General features: G+C 42.8%; 2 protein-coding genes across 7 annotated transcripts in view; one reads left to right on the top strand and one right to left on the bottom strand.

The window, feature by feature from the left end:
* Nucleotides 1-25,852, bottom strand: part of TBCE (tubulin folding cofactor E) — a 51,845-nt gene that overhangs the window by 6,101 nt on the left and 19,892 nt on the right. For 2 of the 3 annotated variants that reach the window (XM_079106853.1, XM_079106854.1), the window contains exons 3-13: nt 25,520-25,604; nt 14,702-14,887; nt 12,954-13,042; nt 8,994-9,093; nt 6,772-6,874; nt 5,531-5,607; nt 3,702-3,797; nt 3,142-3,206; nt 2,784-2,848; nt 2,290-2,442; nt 1,345-1,498 (exon numbers count right to left, since the gene is read on the bottom strand). In XM_079106853.1, coding sequence (XP_078962979.1) covers nt 1,345-1,498; nt 2,290-2,442; nt 2,784-2,848; nt 3,142-3,206; nt 3,702-3,797; nt 5,531-5,607; nt 6,772-6,874; nt 8,994-9,093; nt 12,954-13,042; nt 14,702-14,887; nt 25,520-25,604 — 1,173 coding nt within the window. The remainder of the gene's footprint in view (nt 1-1,344; nt 1,499-2,289; nt 2,443-2,783; nt 2,849-3,141; nt 3,207-3,701; nt 3,798-5,530; nt 5,608-6,771; nt 6,875-8,993; nt 9,094-12,953; nt 13,043-14,701; nt 14,888-25,519; nt 25,605-25,852) is intronic. The other variant, XM_079106855.1, reaches the window with a different exon arrangement.
* B3GALNT2 (beta-1,3-N-acetylgalactosaminyltransferase 2) overlaps nt 1-25,852 on the top strand; it is a 68,899-nt gene that overhangs the window by 41,493 nt on the left and 1,554 nt on the right. Inside the window, exon 12 of one of the 4 annotated variants that reach the window (XM_079106860.1) lies at nt 5,337-5,369. The exons of 1 other annotated variant lie outside the window; for it this stretch is intronic. In XM_079106860.1, coding sequence (XP_078962986.1) covers nt 5,337-5,354 — 18 coding nt within the window. In that variant the 3' untranslated portion in view covers nt 5,355-5,369. Of the gene's footprint in view, nt 1-1,170; nt 1,330-4,736; nt 5,115-5,336; nt 5,370-25,852 lie in introns of those variants that run through there. 2 more of the 4 variants (XM_079106857.1, XM_079106858.1) reach the window with 2 other exon arrangements.

Here is a 25,852-nt window from a genome sequence, read left to right as displayed (position 1 = left end):
TGTGACAGGTCTACAAGGAGATGTCTAAGCGACTTAAAAGGTGAGTAGTGTATACAATGTAGATGCTCTGGACAAAGGTATTCCTGTCCTGGGTGGGACAAAATGACTTTATCACATTCCTTAGAATGGTATGCAGTTTAGAACTACGAATATTTTATTTCTGTAATTTTTTCCAATGAATGTTTTGGGGCCAGGGTTGACTACGAACAACAGAAGTTGCAAATACAAGCCAGGCACGGTGGTGTACACTTGCAGTACCAGTGACTCAGAAGCTGAGGCAGGAAGATCACAAGATGAAAACCAGCCTCAGCAACTTAGCAAGGCCCTAAGCAACTCAGTGAGACCCTATCTCTAATAAAATGCTAAAAAGGGCTGGGAACGTAGCTCAGAGGTTAAACACCCCGGGTTCAATCCCCAGTACCCCCAATCCCTAAAGAAAAGTTGCAGCTGCAGGTAAAGGGGAACTGTACTCCTCTCTGCTCTGGGCCAACAAATGAGGGAATTCATCTACATGCTCCTGAGATCTGCTTTTCTTTTTTGGCATTCTTAGCAATGAAATGCTCAGCCATACCTGCCAGCTGCTTTAGAACCTTTCCCTCCCAACTCAAGTGATTTAGAATTCACCTAGAGTGGCCAGGAAATTGGGCCGGCTAACGGAGTAATTTGAAAGCAATTCCCATTGGCAGGTTTTCTTCCTCACAGATAATGTTCCAGCCTGAAGCATTTATGCAGTCAGCTTCTTGCATTTGAACATACATAGAAAGGAAAATACCATAAGTGAAATGTGGAATAATAATTAAGTTTAAAAAATTTAAAAGTATATTAGGGACAAGACTCTCAAATTCTTAAGCTTGGAAGCCTGAGAAGCCAGGTTAGAGGATTTAAGGGACTATCATGTATATCAAATGCCAAACTCAACATGAGCAAGCCCAGGGACAGCAGAGCTGAGGAGCCAGGTGCTCATGTGAACTTCTTCACAAGTTAGAATTACCCAGAGGGCATTAAAAAATACCAATGCCTGTGAGATGAACTGGAGTGCTTCCCATTTGTCCTGGAGGGGAGAGTGGTACCCACCTCCTGAAATCTACGGTCGAGTGGGCTCAGGCAAAGATGAGAGGACTTACATTAAGGACTGCTTTCCCTTCCTCAAATGCAACTCTCCCACTTCAGGAACCTCAAAGTCTCCCAGCTCCTACCAAGAGACACTACTGATTTACCTCTGTCTGCTCTCAACTTGCTGAAGTGGCCCCAGGAAAGTACCTATAGCCCCAAGAAAAGGAGAAAAGCAAGAACACTGAACTGCCTGTGCTGCCCCGGGAAAGGCCGCAGGTCCCGTGGACATACTGTGGCAGAGGAGCTGGTATCTAGGATGGGCTGCAAGAAATTCTTCATTTGGTCTGTTTTTCTCTGGATCCTGATGTCCACCAGCCTTTTTCCACTCATTTCCAAAAGCTTTTCGGTAGTCAAGCTCAGCTCCTCGCCTTTCCTCTGGAAGAATCTATGTCAATGTGAAATAAGAGCAAGTCTATGACAGTGTTTTGCTAACAAGTCACTTGTGTTTTGCGCCTGCCCTTCCTCCGCTGCCCAAGCACAGAAAAACCAGTCGAGAGGGACAAGATCAGGACATCTTCACCTTTCTTTTTCTGACATTGACAGAACTCAGGAGTTTGTTCAAAAAGAATTCCAGTTTTATCTTTTTCTTCATGAGAACATTTGCCCACAGGATGGAGGATGCCGGGTGCTTGGGGTCCCCTCTCTGGGACGGGCACCGTGTGGCCAGGCCTGGCCTTCCCACTTCCATGGGGAGAGGCGGCTGACAAGGGGAGACTGTGCTTTTGTCTTCGCTCTGCCTTGACTCCTCCAAGGAGCAGGAGGGCCCAGCGCTCCTCGGGGCGCACTCCTGTACCTCTCCTCAAAGGGAGATAAACCGGCCAGGGCAGTGGAGCGGCAGGCATTTCTGGCACTAATCTAAGTGTGATCCTCTCTCCTGAGGAGTCAGAAAAGAACCATTATTACTAAAATGGACAAAAACAATGTTCTACCATTTGAAGGAAAGTTATATTTCACACCTTTTCCCAACATCCAAATATAATTTGTTTTTACAGTTTTTGATAATTTCCCTTCTAGTCTAAAATATATTTAAAGCCAGACATGGGGATGTGTCTGTTGTCTCAGTTACTGGGGAGGCTGAGGCAGCAGCACCTGAGTCCAGCACTTTTGAGGGCAGCTGAGCAACACCCATCTCAGGAAAAAAAAAGAATCCAGTCACACTACGATACCAGTGCTCACCTCACACTTGTTCAGGGTCTTCAGCTGACCAATTTTGGCAATAATGAGCTGTCGAGTGGTCTGTGCTTCCTTGCTCCCTTCAGTCAGGGGGTTCCTTAGGCAGGACAGGGCACGCAAGCTCTGTAATTTATCTAGCTCATTGATGAATGACCACTGAAACCCAACAAGAAATAAAAGCAATGTTTCAGATTTTGTGAATCAACAACAGATAAGCAGAAGTCCCTGTTCTAACCCGAGGCAGGGAACCTTCAACTCAGAGCACCCCAATGGGAGGACCACACTGACTCCACAACTGCCACCTGACACCAACCACGGCCTGCCTGGGCGTACTACACCAAGCTCGTGCTAAGTTTTTTTCACTCTGCATGAGCAGTTTCACTCTGAGGAGTTATTTCTCTCTTGATTTAAAAGGTTTAAAGAAGGAGGAACCTAGGAACACCGCAAGAGTGGGAACAGGTGATGATGTGATGGGTGCACTGTGGCGCAGCCCTTACTTGTGATATTCGATTGTCGTTTACTACAAGGTACTGCAGGGACGGGAACATGGATGTTTTGCACCCTAGAAAAAGGAGAATTAAGTCATATGGTAGAAGTGAAAGGAAACAGCTAAGAATGGGGGGAAGGAGGCCAGGTGCAGTGAACCATGCCTATTATAATCCCAGTTCATCAGGAGGCTAAGACAGGAGGATCATAAGTTCAAGGCCAGCCTTGGTAGCTATTATAGCAAGACCCTGTCTCAAAATTTTTAAAAAGGGCTAGGGATGTAGCTTAATTGTAGAGTGCCTCTGGGTTAAATCTCCAGTTAATATACAAAACAGGGGATGGGGAGGAGTCTTTACTAATCTCATATACCAATTTCAGCATCCGGAAAATGTATAGAAGAAATTCCAGTGTCAGAAAGGATTAGTTGTTCTAATCTGAAATTACAAATGTTAAATTTGATTATACAGAACAATATAAATGCCATGGGCTATCAACCAGTCTAGGTTTAAATTTTTTTCCTGTACCTGGGTTTTCATCACATGTAAAGTACTCCAGAAGCTAGAATCCAGGGCCCTTCATGCTGCAGCCTGGTGGTTCTACAGGCCTCACCAGTGCCTACTGCTGTGTCTACTGCTGAAAGGGTCTAAGAAATAGTCTCATTCCCCAAACTTAACAAATGCAGACTTGGTATTATATCACCAAGGTCAAATTATCCGTTCTTCAAGTTATCTAAGACATAGTCCACATTGTATATGGTTCACAGGTAAATTCTCCAAATGAATTAAAAAAAAAACTTCCTATAGGGAATTGCTCTATTTAGGAATCCTATCATCACTACCATATTTCTATTGAGAAAATTAATAGCATATGAAAATTCATTCTCTAAAAATTTACTAGGCCTACTGTAAGGCATTTTAGGATCAAATTACCTGGGCAGATAGGCTATCAGGAACAGCTGGTTTTCATCAATTAACGGGTTAGAGGAAAGGTCTAATAACTTGAGCCTCTGTAGAACATCACTGGGCCTGTATGGAAAACACCACCTTTTCAACATGTGTTAATCTCTTAATTGTTGCCAAGAACATGGCGTTTCGTGTAAGGGAAGGCTGGGGTGGAGGCAAGTGGGTGTGACCATGAAAAGGGAACCTAAAAGACCCTTGTGGTGATTCAAATGATCCTACTTGTGATACTGTGCCACGGATCTGCAGCTTTTTATCAAAGAGGAAACTGGATAATGGGGACAGGTAACTTCTGTCTATTACTTCTTATAACCGCATAAAAACAGCTGCATTTGACTGTATAATAAAACCATTATGTACAATAAAATTTACTAATTTGAATCCAAATTTGTTGAAAAATTTCCCACAGGTGTTTATTTCACACAATTTAATGATGTAATAATGAATAATTTAACCCATGATGTCCAAACATCCCATTTGTGGAAAACCTAAAAAACAAATTGAGTAACAAATTTATCACTTATGCTAACATTGAGATAAATTCTACTCTTGAGGAAAATAATAGATGAATGATTAGTAAGAATATTCATTATATTACTGACATTATTAAAATTAATAAATTATGTAATAAGCTTCAGATTATGATTTCCAACCTATTTTAATGTACCTGTGTCAATTTCATTGAAATAGATACAACTGAAAGCTTGGGGCTTAATGGGTTAATAAGGAGAGGCAACAGTACACATTTAATTTATTTAAAAGAACACACTTTTTGGGGCTGGGAATGTAGCTCTGAAGTACAGTGCTTGCCTAGCATGTGTGAGGCACTGGGTTCAATCCTCAGTGCCACATAAATAAATAAAGTAGAGGAATTATGTCCATGTTAAAAAAAAAAAAAAATGGTCCGGAGGAATACATTCTTGAAAAGAAAACACACTTTTACCTATATGGTGGTACAATGGCCTTAAGCAAATAATACTAATTAAATATTCACTATTTTTCCAGCCAGGCATGATGGTGCACACCTGTAATCCCAGCGGTTTGGGAAGCTAAGGCAGGAGGATCATGAGCTCAAAGCCAGCCTCAGCAACTTAGTGAAGCCCTAAGCAACTCAGTGAGACCCTGTCTCTAATAAAATACAAAATAGGACTGGGGATGTGGCTCAGTGTTTGAGTGCTCCAGAGTTCAATCCCTAGTACCAAAAAAAAATTTTTTTTTTCCTCACTATTTAGCAGGGAATGTCACATGATTGTAATCTCAGCAACTCAGGAGAGTGGCAAATTTGAGGCCAGCCTGGGAAATTTAGACAGTCTCAAAATAAACAGGAGGGGCTGGGGATGGAGCTCAGTGGTGAGAACTAGGCTCGGTCCCCAGTACTGCCAACGTTAAAAAATCTATTATTCAATCCTTAGCAAACAGACAGGAGAAAGTGCCAGGAGATTCTACAGAACTCCTACTGAGAAACGGCCAGTTGAATATATTTTTGCAAAACTACAAATATTCAATTCAGGGTATCACCCTGGTGAGTTTCCCCTCTATTCAGCTGACTTTCTAATTGGTGAAGGCAACAAATAATAAGTATTTTTCAAGTTATTTTTTTTAAAGGCAAACCAGATTTATTGAAGGTGAAGATAAAAGCAGCCCTCCTCAGGTAGAGTGGAGTGGGCTGAGCCTGAGAGGCTCAAGGCCAGTATTTTTCAGAATCTTATCTTTGAATCCTCCTACAAGTTAAAAGTCGGGTCTAACTATCTCGCTCAGGGTGACTAAATGGCGCAGGCTGCATTCAAGTCGCCCGTTACCTTTCTGAAATGAAGATGCTGTTGGAGCCCAGATACAGCTCCTCGAGGACTGGCCACCCAGGGGCACACCGCAGCACCTGGAAGGGAAATCAGTTCAGGGCTAAGTGGCCTCTGCTGGTGCTGCCTCCTACATGCTCACTGCCACAGTTCCAGCAATTCCATGCAGCTGCTGTTTTATAAACAGCGCCTCGAACACTTCTCACCAGCTGCACGTGGTCCTGGGTGGGGTGGCAGGGTGACAAATTAAAATGTTGAGGGGCTGTGCTGAAACATGCTGGAGCATTTTGAACCCTCAGTGGCTGGCTGAGAAAAGGCGGTCATGAAGTGGAGCTGGAGCTGATGACCAGAGTCTGCTTAGCCCAAGGAACAATGGTGCTGAGCACTCTTTCTCAGTTCCAGATGCCAATCTGGTGTGTAAAGGATGCACTACTCAGACAAAGTGTCTCAACGTTTCTAAGCATCCTTCCTGTCCTGAGACTAAATCTACACCTGGAGAGGGAGTAAGAACCTCCCAAGGAAGGAAAGAGCATGGAGTGGAGTGCCAGGGCTGGGGTCATGTTAAGGGTTATGGGTCCCCATTGAGCTACTTCTGCAGCAACTCTACAGATGAAGGATGTGGCTGGGAATTTCTGTGCTTGCTTTGATGTGGAATATTTTGGGTGCAGAGGCAGAGAAACTATGACTGAAGACATTACCAGATTTAAGTGCCAATTGCTGCGTGCCAAGGACCCAGAGTCCACTTCTGAGTCCACCTGTCTATAAGGAGCAGTGGGTGTGAGGACCTGCACTTTCTACAAGGAAAGTGTGAGATCTCTGCTACTTGGCCTCCGGCCTAAGGATGCTGTAGTAAAATGGAGGAGCCACCAGCCAGTAGCATGGCTTCCACGGGGCTCAGTGGTTGAGTGCCCCTGGGCTCAATTCCATACCAAAAAAATAAATAAATAAATAAAAATAAAGCTCAGCACATATCTACTGCATACCACTATGGAATACCAGTGTTTATCAGGCCACCAGAGCAAATCCAAATGAACTGAAGGACTGAAACGAATGTGGATCCCTAGATACAACTACTTAACTACAATGATTTTTTTTTTTTTTGAACTCTTGTTATGCAGTTTAAAGAACCCATTACTTGGATAATAAGATGATTTAAATGAAGCAACATTTGTGCTTCAATTCCCTATAAAGCAAACATTTCCAACTGCTTATTACTATGTAATAAACCAAAGAAACACAATTACCTCCGTCCACGTTATTCCTGTTTGATTGAGAACTAAAACCTTCAATGTAGAAAATGTTCCAGTTACAGCTGATGAGCCAGAGGGAAACTGCATCTTATTTTCACTGTGTAGAAAGGGAAGATACGGTGTACTTACTGCTTGTACAACTGAACCAATGAAGAGAGCAATGATCTGGGGTTTAATCTGAGGACTTTGATTTGTTTCAACCTAAAAATAAAATTCTATTAAAAACAAAGTGAAGGCTGGGGTTGTGGCTCAGTGGTAGAGTGTGCCCCCAGCATGTGTGAGGCACTGGGTTTGATCCTTGGCACCAAATACAAATAAATGAATAAAATAAAGGTCCATCAATTTTTTTTTAATCTAAAAAATTTTAAAAAGTAGTGAGGGGCTGGGGTTGTGGTAGAGCACTTGCCTAGTATGTGTGAGGCACTGGGTTTGATTCTCAGCACCACATAAAATGAATAAATAAAGGTATTGTGTCCATCTACAACTAAAAACAAAAACAAAGTGAGCAACCACTACCTAATCTTGATATTTACAACATACAACCTTTTAGTAGCTAATATGCAAAAGTGTTCCCACAGGGTTAGGCATCTGTGTGAGGCTGAAGGCACAAGCATCTGTAAGGTAAGATTCCAGACTCACAGGATGAAGTTCTGGATGTTGCAAACAGCAGTCTCATTATTAAAAGTGTTACGGATCTCATGCTAGAACATGAGCTAGAATTCTTCTCTAAACATGGAGTCTGCTCCTGTGCTATTAGGATGGATGAAATAAACTGCTGCCCTTTCACATCTTTCTCTGAAGAGAAAGTCTCATCTTGGAAAGTAGTCAGCCTCAATAGTCACATTAAAAAGTCCAGCCAGGAGTGGTAATGCACACTTATAATCCCAGCACTCGGGAGGCTGAGGCTGGAGGATCAGAAGTTCAAGGCCAGCTTCAACAACTGAGTGAGGCCCTGTCTCAAAAATAAAAAAGGCTGGGGTGTAGCTCAGTGGTAGAGTGGATTGAACCTTGGGTTCAATCCCCAGGACCAAAACAAACCAAAACATTAGCCCATATTTCCAGCACTGGAGACCCTGCAGGATAATTTATACCCATACCATTTACTGGGGGTCACAACTCATTTAGGCCAAATTACTTGCACTACAGTACCTGTCTTGGCCAAGTACAGCTCACCTGTATATGTAAAGTTGGTTCAAGAAAGAAATGTGAGCCGGGTGCAGTGGCACACACCTGTAATCCCAGTAGCCCAGGAGGCTGAAGCTCAGTGGTTAAGTATCGCCGATTTCAACCCCCAGTAGCCACCCCCCACCAAAAAAAAGAATGAAAAGTGAGGAACAGGCTATGATGTCACATGCCTAAAATCCCAGAGCCTTGGGAAGCTTGTAACCCTATGACTGCAAGTTTGAGGCCAGCCTTGAAACTTAGACACTGTCTTAAAATAAAAAATCAAAAGGGCTGGGAATGCAGCTCAGTGGTAGAGCACATACCTATCATATGCAAGGCCTTGGGTTTGACCCCCAGCACTGCAAAATTAAACAAGAAGGAACAAAAGGGGAGGCCTGGCTGACCCCTTGGAAAGTCAGTTCTGAGATTAAAAATAGCAAAATTTCAGAAAGGCCTAAAAAATTGTGACATTAATAAAGTAGTAAAATGAGTGGTAAATTTTCACCAAAACTGAATTAAACAGTATCCCAGTGAATCTATTAATTCCTAAAACACTAAAAATTTCAAATGAAAAAGCACTTTCAATAGTATCACCTCCCCCCGATGCTCCACATTTCACTGTCAGACTTACAAGACACCTGAAGATCTTCCAATTTAATGCTAACCTACCTCATCCCCTCCAGATCAAGAGTCAAACACATTTCTTATTAATGAATCACTTTATACAACCCTCTAAAAGACTGTAATAATCAATGTGCTCTTAAAGAATAATTTAATTGCTGGTAAGTTTAAATAAGCCCAAATCTGTCCACAACCTACTAAGCGGCAGCCTTACTCCATTCGCTCTCTCCACTCATTCCCACAGAGATGCTGGGAGCGGGGCTGGGGGGATAGCTCAGCTGGTAGAGTGCTTACCTCGAAAGCATCAAGGCCCTGAGTTTGATCCCTAGTACCGCAAAAACAAACAAACAAACAAACAAAAAAAACAGATGCTGGGAGGGAGGAGGAGAGATGAGGAGTTTTGTGACAATAGAGTGACCAGGAGTTCATACCTGAGATTAAGAACCACCAGGTTTTTGAGCTGATCAGCAATACGAATCACTTCATCCCATGAAGCCAGTAGGTTTTTTGACACATCTACTCTTGTAATATCTAAAAGCACATGTTAAGAAACAATAATTTCAAAAGATTCATGGAAGACATACAAGTAATTACCTCTTTATTCTGGAGCATGGGATCTTTAACTTTTGACTTTACACTCTCTATTCTACTTGAAAAAAAAAAAATTTTTTTTTTTTTTTTTGTGAGCATGGTATAATGCTTTTTACCTTTTAAATTATCCAGCTGTCAACTCAAAACTAAAAACCTCATCATCACATACTCAAAACTTGAAACAAACATCTACAATCATATGAATAAGAACCAGGTATCATAATTAAACTATTATCCAACAAAAATGAGGGGAAGACAACAGAGCTGGTAATGGATCCACTAAGCACCAAGCTGCACCCCAGGCCTGGCCTTCAGAGCTGCACAGCAGCTGTAGGCTTCACGCTCTCCTGCATCTTCCTACATCCATGTAGTTGTAAACCACGAGAATTCCCCAAACACATGGCATCACCCCAGGGGAGGGAATGGGTTAGTTTGAACACAGGTTCAAAAGTGCCAAGAAAGATTTGGGAATTCAGAGGGTCTCCAGTATCCTGGAAACAGCATGACACCCACTGTCACTGTCACAGGAGTTCAGAGGAACATAAGCCAGCAGGACCAGTAGCTCTGAGCAAGCACCAGAGTTGAAGGGCAAGCACGACTGCTAATCAAAGGTTGTCACCATGCCCTCAGAGGGCCCTGGCTCTGCGAGTTCCAGTGAGAGAGGACAGGACTAGCTAAAGGAGCTGGACCTTACGCTCTATTCCGACATGGGTAACCATTACTCAATTCGCTCATCTACCCAACAAATAATTACTGAGGGCCAGGAGGATGGCTGCAGGCAAAGAAACATCTTGGTCGGGGAGAGACAGGTAACAAGCATGTGTCTTCATGGTGTGACCAAGATAAGCAGGGCAAGACCACCTCTTCTTACAAGAGGGCATTTGAACAGAGACCTGAAGGAACTGGGAAAACACCATCTGAAAGAAGCACATCAAAAGCAGAGGAATGACAAGAACAAAGGGCTGAGGTTAGGATGGTTCAGCCTATGACAGGGACAGCCAGGGCTGAGGGTTCTGAAAGAGGTCTGAAAGAGGCTGGGGTTGTGGCTCAATGGTAAAGCACTTGCCTAGCATGCATAAGGCCCTGGGTTCAATCCCTAGTACCACAAAAAAAGAGATTGCCAAAGTCCCTACATGCCAGACCAGATCACAAAGGCCCTAGGGGCTATGTCAAAGTGTTTGCCAATTTCTGCCTGAAATGGGAATTGAATTTGGAACAGTGTGATGGGATCTAACCTGGGTCTTTAAAAAGTCACTCTGCTGAGCAGGAGTGGTGGCACAGGCCTGTAATCCAGCAACTCAGAGGCTAAGGCAGGAGGAGGACTGCAAGCTAAGGGTCAGCCTGGCAACATAGCACGACCCTGTCTCAAACTAAAAAAGGATTGGAGATGTAGCTCAGTGGCAAAGTGCTCCTGGGTTACATCCTCAGTGCTAAAAAAGAAAAAATAATAATGATAACCTGAGCACACTAGGGGCAGAACACTCCCCTTACAACTAGGTGCTGCTGAGTAGCATGTTGCTTTGGAGCACACAGGCTCAGATCTCCCAGCTGGCAAACACGGAAGGAACGAGGAAACTCTAGGCCTTTGGCTATAAGAGTTTGTGTCCTGAAGAAAATAAGGACCACCCTGAGGTCAAAGTGTGCAGGTGCGGTGTCTGGAATACCAGACCCAGCCAACATTCCAATGCCTGAAGGCTCCCCCACCACCTGGCAACACTGGCTCAGCAGCTCTGACAGCTGTGAGCTGTTCATGCTGCTGTTCCTCAAGGCTCCTCTTGGGCTGCCCAAAGGCACTGAAGACCATCACATCCTGGAGAGACACTGATATCCGTCTAGGACCGATGTGAGGGGTGCTTCTCATTGCCTCGCAGTCCGAAACTTGGGCCATCCTTCCACCCTATCAGGTCTGTTAACCTGGGCAACAGGCTGCTTAGCAAGAGGTTAAGGCCGTGGCTCTGACACTCCACTAGGTAGGCTGGGGCTGTATGCACTTCTCCTGAGCAGCATAGCACATGGAATGGTATTCTGGAACCAAGGCAGTGCTCCTTCACACACACACAGCATTCAGGGAGTGCTGTTGCCAACAGTTCCTGCTCCTGCACACAGACTCTCTTCCCCAAGTTCAAAGCCAGTTGGTGTGAGGCAGGAGGTGGCTGATCTCCTTTCCCTGGAAGAGTACCCCAGTTGACAGGCTCAGGTCTGTAGCCCTCCCGCTGCCAGAATCGTGGTCCAGTGAACACCCTCAAAGACAGATCGACCCAGAGGATGGATGCATTCCACACACAAGCAATACCTGAATGGCATCAGGAACTCATCCAGAACTATAGACAGGGATCACTTCTGCAAAGTCCAACCACAGCCCGATTAACTCTTGCAACCTCTTTTCTCTGAGTCGTGGGGGACTCTTTTCCCAGGAAAGAATGGTGTATAGAAGCCATTCTCTGCTTCTCCAACATGCTGCTAACAACTCTCTTCATCCAAACAGCCTACACTTCCAGCCCTTCGACTGACCAGATCTCTTGTACACTGAAAGAGCCTTGGACCACCTGGTTCCTGATGTTCTGAAATCACTTTGGAGTGAGCCAGGCAGAAGCCAAATGCTACAGACATTCTGTGGCATTTTTCTTCTTACCAGTCTCTTCTCCACGCCCACTTCAACTCCTTCTGCCAGCTGCCCAACCTACACACAAGGTGATCATGTTTGTGCAGCACGCTCAGATGAACAGGGAGGGCTAACTCATGACAGCAATGACCAGCCTGCATGGTCCAGCAGGCCCAGGTCCCACCAGACTGCCAGGGCCAACCCCCAGGGAAGTGATGCCGCAAGCATACTTCTCAGGGGAGCTCTGCTGCTCCTGCAGCCACACCAGCAGCAGTGAAGAGAGAGTGGCTAGACAGGCTCTTTCACGCAGCATCTTGAGGCCATTCAAACTAACCTACATGGCTACATTTTACATAAATTATCATGCAGCAGTCAGGCAGACTTAGAGAATTGGGAGAAGACTCAGAGAAAGTCTATTTGACTTGCCATTTGACTTACCTTCTCCTAATTATGGGCATAAAAGCAATATGTGGCCAGGTGTGGTGGCGCATGCCTGTAATATCAGTGGCTCGGGAGGCTGAGGCAGGAGGATAGTGAAGCCCTAAGCAACTCAGTGAGACCATGTCTCTAAATAAAATATAAAGAAGGACTGGGCTGGAGATGTGGCTCAATGGTTAAGCACCCCTGGGTTCAATCCCTGGTATCAAAATAAAAGCAATACATGGCAAAAACACGATAAGAGAAGGGAAAGAAGAGGTAATAACCGTAACTGAATGGAGCCAGCTGCCTGAACACAGAACAGCACTTCTTTGTCTCGTGAAAGGAAGTCACGAGGGCAGTGGAGCGGGGGAACTGGTCTCCAAACACCCTCAAGACCGTAGGCTCCCTTTCTATGTCACTGCTCTCCAGGCATTCATCTTTCTCCACACTTGCAAGAACGGTGCCAAAGCCCTGGGCATACCACCTACATTCAGGTGGTGGGAAGGTGCAGGCAATGGTAAGTGTGTCCCCTTGCAAAGAACCCCACCTAGAAACTTCCACCTTATATCTCATTAGCCAGATTGATTTACACTGCCACACCTGCAAGCAAAAGAGTCAGAGAAGTCAATTTATCTGGGTACCAGATGCCCCAAGAAAAATATTTGCTGATAGGAAAAAAATCACGGAGAATGGACATGGGGTATGCAACTAGCAATGTCTGGCATGGGTATCAAATCCAAAGTCCGGTTCAGGAATAAGCAATCCGTGTAAAGGATACTAGGACATGTTCTGGCAATTCCTCCTTTTTCACCAGCACAACTTACTGCACAGTTCCTTAGAGAAATCTCTTGCAAGTTGTTCAGATGACTGCGTGAAAAACACAAGAGTTCATATGTACACACCAGCACGTAAGCTATACAATAGTCCTTTAGAAACATGCATTTCAGATATAAAAAGGCACCAAAAATAACATACAGATACCAGCATCCACAACCCAAAAGGAAGCAGCATTACAAAGAAGAAAAGTGAACAGAAAGCACTACCAACATCACTCAGACACCACGGCCCTAGTCACCCTCTACACCCCATGCCTCCCCACCTCAGGGGAACTGCAATCCACATCTGGAGGGCAATTCTTCCCAAGCAGTCCATACTTCCACTACACTTTTCCATAAACCAAAACAATTAAAGCATTTTTGCATTATGAAATGTGATATAAATAATGTTCTCCTGTATTAAAGGTGCAATGAAGTAAACGCCAAAGCCATTTCTGATTACCACCATCTTCTGACCTTAACACTTACATATTTAAATTTCACTATAATTACATTACCCTAAAAAATGGTTTTCACTAGTTTTAAGTACCTTTTCAATTTTAACATGTAAACATATTTCATAACAATCAAGATATATACTTCCTTTATTAAACATTTTTATATAAACACTTTTGAAGATGGCCACAAAATCATCACATTAATCACTACAATGATCAAGTGTGAGCCAGGCATGGTGGTGCACACACCTGTAATCCCAGTAACTCAGGAAGCTGAGGCTGGAGGATCTCAAGTTTGAGGTCAACCTCAGCAATTTAGCCAGATTCTGTCTCAAAATAAGAAAAAAGAAGCTGGGATGTGGCTCAGTGACAGAGCACTCCTGGGTTCTATTCCCAGTACTGCCAGAGATCTAAAAAAAAAAAAGGCAAGGAGGAATTGTAGGTCTGTCTGGGCTATGGGCCACCAGGGATCACTATGCAGATGCCTGGTTCAGTCAGTCACCAGGGCACTACTGTCCCTTCCCTGAGTAGCCTGCCAGGCTCTGGTGCAGTTGTGCTGAGTCTGTGTCAATATCAGCTGCCACTCTCTGATTCTGAATCTATCACAACAAGCAGTGCACTGCACCCCTCTGCACAGGGCTACCTCGCACAGGTTCAGAGAAAAGAGATGCTCTGGCACAGCAGCTGTAAAAGACATTACCTAGTGCCCCCAGACTGAGGCACTTCTCAGGAGCAAATTCCTTAAAGTATACATCCCAAAATTCTGCTTCAGTAGGTCTGGGATAAGACCCAGGATTCTGCATGTCCCAAAGCTCCTAAGGTTAAGATGTGCAGCAGAAGAGAAAACCATCCTTCTGGGCGGTACTTGCACACTCTACCACACAGAGGCAAGTCAGTCACCCTGTGTCCCCACCTAACCTATCATCCAGCTGAACCATGAAACAGAAAAGGGCTGAAATATCAGTCTTGGTTATGGAACAGTCCACAGTGATGATACAGTGAAAATATTAATAATGGGCAAAATCAGTGTTTCGATTCCAATCTAGAAAAATCTACCAACCCTGTGCTAAGTAAGGATTTTAATTTTCTAGAACACTCGATCCTCAGATTCCTCATATTTTAGTGCACTGTTTTCATAGAAAGGATAAGCCAGTTTGGAAGGACTCATGAGTGTCCATACGTAGTTGGGCAATATTGACCTGGAAGCGGATGAAACTGCCAAAGTTAGTTCCACCACTATCAGTTCCTCTTACCTCTGCTGTTTTATCACAGAGTCAAAACCAATGGTTTCCACAGGTTTCTTCCCAATTGTAATAATCTGCTCTTTCCCATGGTCTTCTGCTCCATCTTCTAATACATAGCGGTTCTTAACTGCAGTAAGAAAGTCCACTCCAAAATTTACCTTGTTGGGACGAATAAAGGATCCTCCTGTTGGGTGCCTGGAAAATGGAAGAAAGGGAACATAACAATTTCATCTATCAATAAAGGCTATAAATGCAATGCTGTTAAGGTTTTCAAAAATGTCTACATGCTAAAAAATCAAAACAAGCATAGAGAGGGGCTGTGGCTCAATGGTGGACCGCTTGCCTAGCACAAGTAAGGCACTAGGTTCGATACTCAGCACCACATAAAAAAATACACAAAGTAAAGGTATTGTGTCCACTTATAACTGAATTAAAAAAAAAAAAAAAAACAGCATACAAGAAAAACAATGAAGAAAAATGTATAATCAGTATGATAAGAGTTATGCAAACATGAAAAATCCCTGTACAAAAACAGACAAGAAATGTGGAACAGATAACTTACATGAGAGGAAAAAAACATTATCATGGGGAAAAGTCTGACCTTGCTAATGACAAGAAATACAAATTAAAAGAGACTTTTGTGGCATAAAATGCAGAAAAACCATAAAACCTCAAAGACTACAGATTGGGTTGTCTATGATTATATATTTGCACTCCTAGAAATGTTATCCAGAAATAATCTAGAAACAAAAAAAAAATTGCATGTAAATATTTTGTGTAATATTATTTATTTATAATTGAGGAATGCCCAAGTAGATAGTGACTATTAAGTAAACCACAGAGATACAGTCTTTAAAAAGTGTAATACTTGAAAGTTGTAAAATATTGAGATTTTTAAAAAATTGAATGCAAATTGTACATAATACAATGACAGGAATCTCTTCAAAATATGGATAAAGACAAAGGAATTAAAATGTTAAGTGAAGGATTATGTAAAAAATCTTTTGAATAATCAACTAAATATATACTTTTTAAAATACAAATAGGAAGAATTCTACAGAACTACAGGCTACCACACTTTTTGTTCAGGGTTTACAGTAATTTTTAGTAGTAATTCCTGGCAGAATTTCGTTATCCCAGAACCCACACGGCACCACTGATGCCACCCAGAGCAAGCAGGCACAGCCCACATTCAGAGGGCGTGACCTGCTGTGACCAGAAGGTGACTTGTGGCAGAGCGCCTCCTCAGAAGGCTCCCAGGCCATATGCCTTTGGCAGTGCATTCTGCCGTCCTCCCATCTCCTCTTGTACGCACTCACCCTGTAACTTCCTGGGGAGGCCCGAGCCTTAAGAAGCCTTGATGTTTCCTGCTTTGCCCACCTGGAGGCAGACAGCATGTGAAGCTGCTCAGGCCGGTGGTAAGGAAAGCCCATGGCGGGAGAGAGATTGAGCCCATTCACAGGAGACCCCGGGCTCCCCAGTCAGCAACAGTACTAGACTCCAGTCACATCAGGCCACCCTAGGGACACACTGCAGCCACCACACGTGTAGCAAAGTATCTCACGAGTGCTGTCCAGCTCCCCAGCACACGGGTTCACAAGCAATGTAACAGCCATTGTATGCCACATGTTTTGGGGTGGTTTGTCACAGCTAATTGAAAGAGACTTGGGAGAAGAGGGGAGATGTATTTTCACTAATCTCTAATCAAAATTCAGTATTTCCTTTAATCACAAATCCTAATCAACAAATCACATCAATGTTCACAACTTTCTGACATCAACAGAGAGGGATATTTTCACATCATATTATACTTCTTGAAGATATATATTTTTAAAAAAGTTTATTTCTATCATTACTTCAAAATTTAGTAGCTATTAGAGGTACTGATAGATCTTATTACTTAATGTTATTGAATGAGGAAATATAGCTGGAAATGGTGATGCACACCTATAATCCCAGTGACTTGGGAGGCTGAGGCAGGAGGATCTCAAGCTTGAGGCTGTCTCCAGTAACATAGCAAGACTCTGGTTCAAAATAAAAAATAAAAAGGGTCGGGGCTATAGCTCAGTGGGAGAGTACTTGCCTAGCATGTGAGGCACAGGGTCCAATCAGCACCACATAAAAATAAATAAATAATAAAAGATTTTTGTCCAACTACAACTAAAAATTAAAAAATAAAATAAAAAGAGCTGGAGATGTGGCTCAGTGGTTAAATATCCCTGGGTTAAATCCTTAGTACCTGCCCCCCTACCCAAAAAATAGAGGCAGGGAGAAGGAGAGAGAGAAATATACATTATCATACTCGTTAAACATTTTCCCCTTGGCAGTACTGGGGACTGAACTCAGGGCTTAAACATGCTAGGCAAGCACTCTATCACTAAGCTACATAGCTACATCCCTATCTTTTTTTATTTTGAGGTAAGTTCTAAGTTGCCCAGCTGATCACCAACATGCAATTCTCCTGCCTCAATCTCCCAGGTAGCTGGGATTCCAGGCACATACCACTCTCCTGGCTTCAAAATGATCTTGATTACTACATTTCAATGTAACAGGTTTCCTTTGTAATGCAATATGTTTTTTCATGCTTTAAAAAATATTTTATAGCTGGTGCCAAAATCATTCATAGCACCAAAAAAAAAAAACAAAAAAAAACCCCCTAGAGTATATACAATAAAGAAGCAGAAGCTGAGCTGGCCTTGAAGGATGAATAGGAGCTTGGCTTTTTAAAAAAAGGTTTCACAGTGGGTGGTGGCACATGTCTGTGATCCCTCAGAAGGCTGAGGGAGGATGTTTACAAGTTTGAGACCACCCTCAGCAACATCAGGAGGCCACAGTCTCAAAATAAAAAATAAAAAAAAAGGGGGCTGAGGGTGTAGGTCAGCAGTTGAGCACTCCTGGGTTTATTCCCCAGTAGCGCACACACATGCGTGCACACACTCTCACACAAAATCTGCTGTTTTTTTTTTTTTTTGTCCTAACATTGACATTAGGCAGAATCTGACATGTAAAAAGCTATAAAAATAAAGTACTAGAATTAGAAATAGTAAAGGTTACTTTTGAAACATTACATGATTTAAATGGAAAAAAAAAACAACTAAATTGTAGGAACTCACAGTAAAAAAAAAAAAAAAAAAAATTACATCTAGCTGGGTGGGGTAGCGATTGCCTGTAATCCCAGACATTGGGAGGCTAAGGCAGGAGGATCGAAAGCTTAAGGCCAGCCTGGGCAACTCAGTGTGACCCCATCTCAAAAGAAAAAAGGAACTGGAAATGTATCTCAGTGGTAAAGTACACCTGGGTTCAATCCCAGGTACCAAATGAACAAAACCAAACAAACACACCCCAAAGCCCCACAAAAACAGTACATCTATAAAAATGCAAATTACAAATCCCATAGTTTATGGAGCTCCAGTGGCACAGTCAGCGCATGTACTTACACAGTAGTATACACACAGACTGTAGTTTATATTTTTGTCCTACATTTACACTTCTTAAAACAGTGATAATGAAGAAGTCAAGAAAAGATCTTTAGGGCTGGGATTGTAGCTCAGTGGAAGATCGCCTGTCTAGTATGTGTGAGGCACTGGGTTCGATTCTTAGCACCACATATAAATCAATTAAATAAAGGTCTATCAACGAGAAAACATATATATTAAAAAAAAAAAAAAAAAAAAAGAAGAGATCTTTATTACTGTTGAGCTGTTGGCAGGTAGATGAATGAATTAGCAAGGGTGTTAGGTGGCTGCAAAGCAGATGCTGGGCCCTTTACAGATTCAAGGCCAATGCTGAAGATTTATCTGATTTTTTTTTTTTTTTCTTTCAGTATCGGGGAATGAACTCAGAGACATGCTACCACTGAGCTACATCCCCAGGCCTTTTTATTTTATATTTTGAGACAGTCTCTCTGAGTTGCCCAGGCTGACCTTGAACTTATGATCCTCTTGCTTCAGCCTCCAAGATCGCTAGATTATGACAGGTATGCATCACTATGTCCAGCAAAAAACAATCTTTTCACAAAACTCAACTCAAAATGGATCAAGGACCTTGGAATCAGACCAGAGACCCTGCATCTTATAGAAGAAAAAGTAGGTTCAAACCTTCAACTTGTTGGCTTAGGATTAGACTTCCTTAACAGGACTCCCATAGCACAAGAAATAAAAACTAGAATCAACCACTGGGATAGATTCAAACTAAAAAGCTTTCTCTCAGCAAAGGAAACTATCAGTATATGAAGAGAGAGCCTACAGAGTGGGAGAATATCTTTGCCACTCATACTTCAGATAGAGCACAAATTTCCAGAATATATAAAGAACTCAAAAAACTCTACACCAAGAATACAAATAATCCAACCAACAAATGGGCTAAGGAAATGAACAGACACTTCACAGAAGATGTACAAGCAATCAACAGATATATAAAAAAATGCTCAACATCTCTAGTAGTAAGAGAAATGCAAATCAAAACTACCCTAAGATTTCATCTCACACCAATTAGAATGGCGATTATCAAGAACACAAGCAACAATAGGGGTTGGCGAGGATGTGGGGTAAAAGGTACACTCATACATTGCTGGTGGGGTTGCAAATTAGTGCAGCCACTCTGGAAAGCAGTATGGAGATTCCTCAGAAAGCTTGGAATGGAACCACCATTTGACCCAGCTATCCCACTCCTTGGCCTATACCCAAAGAACTTAAAATCAGCATACTACAGAGATACAGCCACATCAATGTTCGTAGCTGCTCAATTCACTATAGCCAGATTGTGGAACCAACCTAGATGCCCTTCAGTTGATGAATGGATAAAGAAACTATGGCATATATATACAATGGAATATTATTCCGCCATAGAAGAATGATAAAATCATGGCATTTGCAGGCAAATGGATGAAATTGGAGGGTATCATGCTAAGTGAGATAAGCCAATCTCAAAAAACTAAAGGACGAATGATCTCACTGATAAGCGGATGAGGACATATAAGGGGGGGGTAGGTTAGGGTTAGGGTTAGGTTTAGGGTTAGGGATAAGGTGGGTGGTAAGAATGGAGAAAGGAAGGACTGTATAGAGGGAAAAGAGGGGTTGAAGGGGTGGGGGGAAGGGAAAAAATAACAATGTATCAAACAATATTGCCCTATGTAAATTTATGATTTTCAATTAAAATAAAAAAAAGAAAAAAGAAAAAAAATTTTTGTACATCTTGGGAAAAAAAACCCAAAACAATCTTTTATGGAACATTCCCAGCAGGTTTCTTAGAAAACAAAACCGTCCAGTAAATAATGAAAAATGTTACCTGGGCTTGGGTCCATCAGCAGAAATAAATCTCCCAACAAACAAACAAACAAAAACTGTAATAAATCACAGTATCTACTGAAATTCTAGATTGACATCTAGAAGCTCACCCAAACATGAAATTCTGAACTCTATCTAAAAAGTAAAATCCTGGTGGGGGTAGAAATAAAGGAGCATCCAAACATGTTTACCTTGAGAGCACTCTGGCCTGTTCAAGATTCTTCCTCCTTCTACTACAACAGCGTCCACACTGTGGTCTTCATGGAAATGGCAGATGCTCATGAAACTGTGAGTCTCAATCTGCCGATGGCCCCAGTAGGGCTCCCATATCGAATTCAGGAGGTCCAGTTAGATTTAAATTTCAGGCAGACAGCAAATCAGTTTAGTGTACATCTGAAATCCAAGTCTCACTGTGCATTTGGAAGATTCATTTGCTGAATCTGACAACAACTTAAAGGTGAGACTCCCCAACAGATTACCAAACTCCCAGAATAAGTTCTTTCTTGTTGGACTTTGGGGACAGGATGATGGAAAAGTCCAGATCTCTGGAGAGTGTCTAATCAATGTTGTTGGTCTCTCTGAAAATGTTATTTGTCCCAGGCATATTCAAGTCTTTCCAGCAAACTGGTGTTAACTAACATCCCATGGGGAAAGAACTCTTGGCTTTCCTGAACTCTCAGAGCTGTGTTACCTAAGGAGCTGACCTGGTGATACTGTCTCATGAGAGCAGCAGCATGGCCAACAAGCATCTGATTGTAGGCTGCTTTTGGTGACAATTATGACTCTGTCCATACTAGAGAGAAGCTTTCAAAAACAAAGCAGATCTGCCTTTGCCTTTTGGTCAGGTGGCCCCTGCCTACAAACTACTGCCACTGTTAATGATTCTTAACATTTTTGGAAACAGAACCTTTCAAGTAAAAGCTAAGTGGGTGAAGTACTGACCCATGCAGCTGTGCTTAAAGAAGACTGAAACTTAGATTGAAAGAAGAAAACTGGAACTACTCTGCTGTCTAGCGACAAGCTGAGAAGTCCTCAAGGTCAACTGTCAGGTGCAAACCTCTCAGTTCCCCAAAAGGTAGAGGTGGAGAGCAAAAGTGTCGCTGGCTCTTTGCAGTTCCAAAATCCGTGGATATTTGTCACCGCCTGCAGCAACAACTTGCACGGGTCTTATGGGTGGTGGAGTGGAAACTGAGGCACCTCTATCTTTCTCTTTAGTGCACTGCTTTCTTGTTTGTTTGTTTATAGAGGATAGAGGAAATGAGGTTTACTTGCTTTGAGAGGAGAGAGAGACCCCGCTTATCAGAGAGAAAGAGACTTTGCTTAAGAGAGAAACTTTGAGAGAAAGACAGGCTTTGCTTAGAGCTTAGAGGAGGAGACTTGCTACACCTTAAAGTCCTGCATCCTGTGAACTAAGGGTACGTCCACCCAAGGTGCCCTAGTGATGCGTCTCAGTTCTCCGTTCCGCGATCTGCCTTCCGCCGCTGCCCCTACTCGCTGCTGCCGCGCGTGTACCCTTCTACGGCTTTTCTGCTAACGGCTGCTGTGTCTCTGTCTCGCTCCGCCTACGCTTACATCACCTACAGGAGGCAGAGAGCAGGGCCACACTCTTACACAAAGATTAGGCGAGACGCTCTGAGCAGGCAATTAGTGCTCGAGAACACATGCGCACACATTGTGTGCGTGGACGAGAAAATCACCTGAGTGTGCTTATGTCAATTAACCTCCTCACTGCCGATGTGATCAGGCGCCATCCCGGTGCCGCCAACGTGGCACAGCCCCCAACATAAAAGTACTTGGGAGATGCTGACACTGGTTCACAGACATGAATTTTGGGTAAACCTATAAATGACTATTAATGGATAATGTTGCAAATATTAACCATGGGTAATTACAGCTCAGGTGATTGCCATCATGAACTGTAGGTCATACAAGAGAAAAGAGATCAGAGAGAAACTGAAGTGTGACATGGTACCATCAGAACTCATGTTCAGAGGGGGCTTTATGAAATGATCCAGTCCACTCTCTAGTCAACAGCTGCTTCATAAAAGTCCAGTTTTTAGAGACTCACAATGAAGAGAAGTCCACGACCTGGATTTTAGCTCAACTCCAGTTTTTCATGTTGCACTCATAACCGTTATTTAATTGGTCCTCAGTGAGAGGTATTATTCCCAACCACCTCAGACAGTTTGAGTATGGGACATGTGATAAATACAGAAACCCAGTACACAAGCTGAAAAACAGCTCAGCCCCAGGGGAAACTCTTCTAGGTTCTATTGAAGATCGCTGTGGAAGCAGATGTTAGCTTCTTGCAACCAACACTCTTTCTTGCACTTGTATCTCACCCTGAGATAAAAGTGAGCTGAACTGGTTGACAGGAAAAACCACTGGCCAGACCTTGAAAACTGCATTGCTATTCCCAAATTATGTCACAGAGCAGCGGAACTCAAGCCTGAACAGTGGCACACCATCCCTATCAAGCTGAGACATCAGGTAGACGCTCATGAAGGTGTGCTCATCAAACATCCCACTCAACGCTTCAGAAGCAGAGCAAGGCAAACTAACTTGTATAAAATCCAGTTAAGCCCATGGCTGCACTGCTTCATGCTTAACACACCATCAGTCACTTGATATTAAGACATAATTCTGAAGAGATGAGACCCTGGCTCTGCTATGACAACTTTCACTTAAAGTTTTGCTTATTTGAAATAGGTACACCCCAATTTTGCCACCTGAACTGGATAAATTTAAACCAAGTAAAATAGCATCTAAAGATTAAAAACGAAGTTTACAGGGGCGAAACAATTTTTCAGACTCATCGTTATCATGACAGTTTAAGTAAAATTTGAAGTAGCATGTGTGAGGCACTGGGTTCGATTCTCAGCACTGCATATAAATAAGTAAATGAAACAGTGTGCCATTGTTCAACAACTAACCAAAATATTAAAAAAAAAAAGACTTCAAAGAAATTCTTTTTTTTTTTTTTTTTTTTGGAACTAGGGATTGAAACCAGGGCACTTTATTACTGAGTTCCATCTGCAGTCCTTTTTATTTGAGACAGAGCCTTGCTAAGGTGCTGAGGCTGGTCTCTAACTTGTGATCCTCCTACCTTATCCTACTGAGTCACTGGGAAGCTGTGCACCACTGTGCCTGGCTCCAAAAAAAAAAAAATTCTTAAAAGGGATGCAGTGAAGGGGGGAAAAAAAAAGAAAGAACCAAAAAAAGGGAAGCAAAGTTTAGGGCATATTAAGACATCTGCACTAGCTTCATGACAACTCTAAGGGGTGCATTCTGCTTTGCAGATTCCAAGAGCCTAAGATCCTGGTAAAGTCTTGATTAGTTGAGTCAGGTTCTAATAAAGAGTAATAGTAAACAGAAGGATCAACAACTATAAGGACAAGTTATATTCCAGTGGCTTTCCACCTTTGCCCCCAGGGTCCCTTGTGTACTGCCTCAAATCTTGACATGAAATTCATAGATAACTTTACCTATCAGGACATTTTAAGCCAACAAACTGCCCATTTCAATGAAATGAAAAATAACTTGTAAGGTAATATGTTTTTCAATATGTGGAGATGAGCAGACATGGGTGAGGTAAGAATATGGCTATGGCAGGGTAAGTACTAATACTTGAGTCCAGGTCCGACTCAAGGACTCAAGGCCTGCCTTAGTTCTGCAGCGTAGATCCTACATCTGCCAAGGACTCAAACAACTCTGGATTCTTCTGCTTAGTGACCAAGACTTTGACACTTCCACTGGATCCACAGACCACCAGGGACCATGTAGCCCAGAAAAATTCAGGCAAGCTTTTAGAAAAGGGAACTAGACTGGGGCAGACTCAAAATGCAAGGTCCCTTCACTGCAGGGTTTGTGAGATCATGGTCCTGGTTGAGATATTTCTATTTCCACAACTGGCTAAACACATTAAAAAGGATTCTCTTAATCCTCTACTGACTGAAGACAAAGAGCTGACCTGTCCCACGTCTGCCATGGCAGCTAACCTTGGAAAAACATGCTGGCTTGTCTAACCTGACTTTCTAAGTTACAAAATGGTGAACCAGAAAGTGTTTACTATCCCGAATTCTGGTCTTCATCTCAGATGAAGTCTGGTCTTGCTTAGGGTCATGAAGACTTAAATTTCCAGGAAAGCATTCTGCTCACTGCACCTGCTTAAGGAAAAATGGGCTGAGAGTAAGCGATCCTAGTGGGACAGTGGGACACTGAGGGACAAGGAAAACAAATGATATCGGAAGTATAAAAGACAGCTCTGTCTGAAAGCCACAGTGCTCTGAGCTTCACGCAGTTTCAAACATCAGGCAATTAAGCATGTTAGTAGATACATGAAATCACATGTGACTCACTCTATGGCAGAAATTTTAAAAGTTGGTTCACTTCCTGAATATTTAGGCTAATTCTCATCTCCATTATTCACTTAATGAATTATAAATTATTGAATCAATGACATTTACAATTACTCGATTTAAAAAAATGGTCAAAAAGTATAATAGGCTGCACATGGTGGTGCACGCTTATAAGCCCAGTGATTTGAGAGGCTGGGGCAGGAGATCACAGTTTGAGGCCATCCTCAGCAACTTAGCAAAACCCTGAACAACTTAGCAACACCCTATCTCAAAATAAAAAAAGGGCTGGGATATGGCTCAGTGGTTAAGTGCCCCTGGGTTCAATCCCAAGTTGCCACCCCCAACTCTCACCAAAAAGTCTAGGAATCTGGCTCTGGATATGTTGCTCAGTGGCAGACCACTTGCATAGCATGTGAGGCCCCTGGGTTCAATCCCATTCACTCTCTCTCTCTCTCTCTCTCTCTGTCTCACACACACACACACACACACACACACACACACACACAAAGGCAAAAAAAAAAAAAAAAAAAAAAAAAAAAAAGAAAAAGAAAAGTCTGGGTATGGTGGTACACACCTATAATCCCAGCTACCCAGGAACCTGAGGCAGGAGGATGGCAAGTTTGAGGACAGTCTACACAACTCACCAATACCTGATTCTAAAAAAATAAAAAGGATTGGAGACGTAGCTCAGTGGCAGAGCACCCGAGTTCAATTCCAAGTACCACAAAACAGAAAGGGGGGAGGAAAAAAGACAAAGCAATCCCACTTAGGATGTTAACAGTCAGAATTTAAGCTGGGTACAGAGGCACACACCTGTAATTCCAGTGACCTGGGAATCTAAGGGAGGAAGATCACAAGTTTGAGGTCAGCCTCAGTAATTTAGAGAGACCATGTCTCGAAATAAATACATAAATAAAGAAAAAAGATCTGGGGATGTAGCTTAGGGATAGGGCACCCCTGGGTTCAATCCCCAGTACAAAAAAGAAAAAGTCAATTTGAAAACAGGAAAACCTACAAACAGCATGATTAAGTCACATATCAAAGAGGTATCTTCTCAGAATATCCCAAATTGTACATATAACCACCCCATGAACCAAACAATGCAGCTGCTTCTCCATCGCTCCCACTCAATGATTCAACAGGATCTGACCAAATGACCAAGCCAAGTGCAAAGGAAGGATCACCTGCATTTAAAGTACACAGTTCCTTCATGGCTCCCATCATGCTTTCCTCTCTCTGGATTGTCCCACTCCACTCCTAACCAGAGTCCTAGAAGAAGAAAAAAACAAATGAGTAACCAAGGAAGACAGACGGATGCTCTGCAAGTAAATACGATCTATAATGGAAACCACACCACACAGGCAACACTTGGGGAGAAAGACTGCCTTGGGAATAGACAAGTTAACCTTATGCTCAGAACATCAATCAACACAGCCAGGCACCATGGCGCACGCCTGTAATCCCAGTGGCTCAGGAGGCTGAGGCAGGAGGATTGCAAGTTCAAAGCCAGTCTCAGC

Source organism: Sciurus vulgaris (assembly GCF_902686455.1).
Source record: "Sciurus vulgaris genome assembly, chromosome: 12".
Lineage (NCBI taxonomy): Eukaryota > Metazoa > Chordata > Mammalia > Rodentia > Sciuridae > Sciurus > Sciurus vulgaris.
The sequence above is the reverse complement of the archived record's forward strand: the minus strand, read 5'-3'. Positions and strand labels throughout refer to the sequence as shown.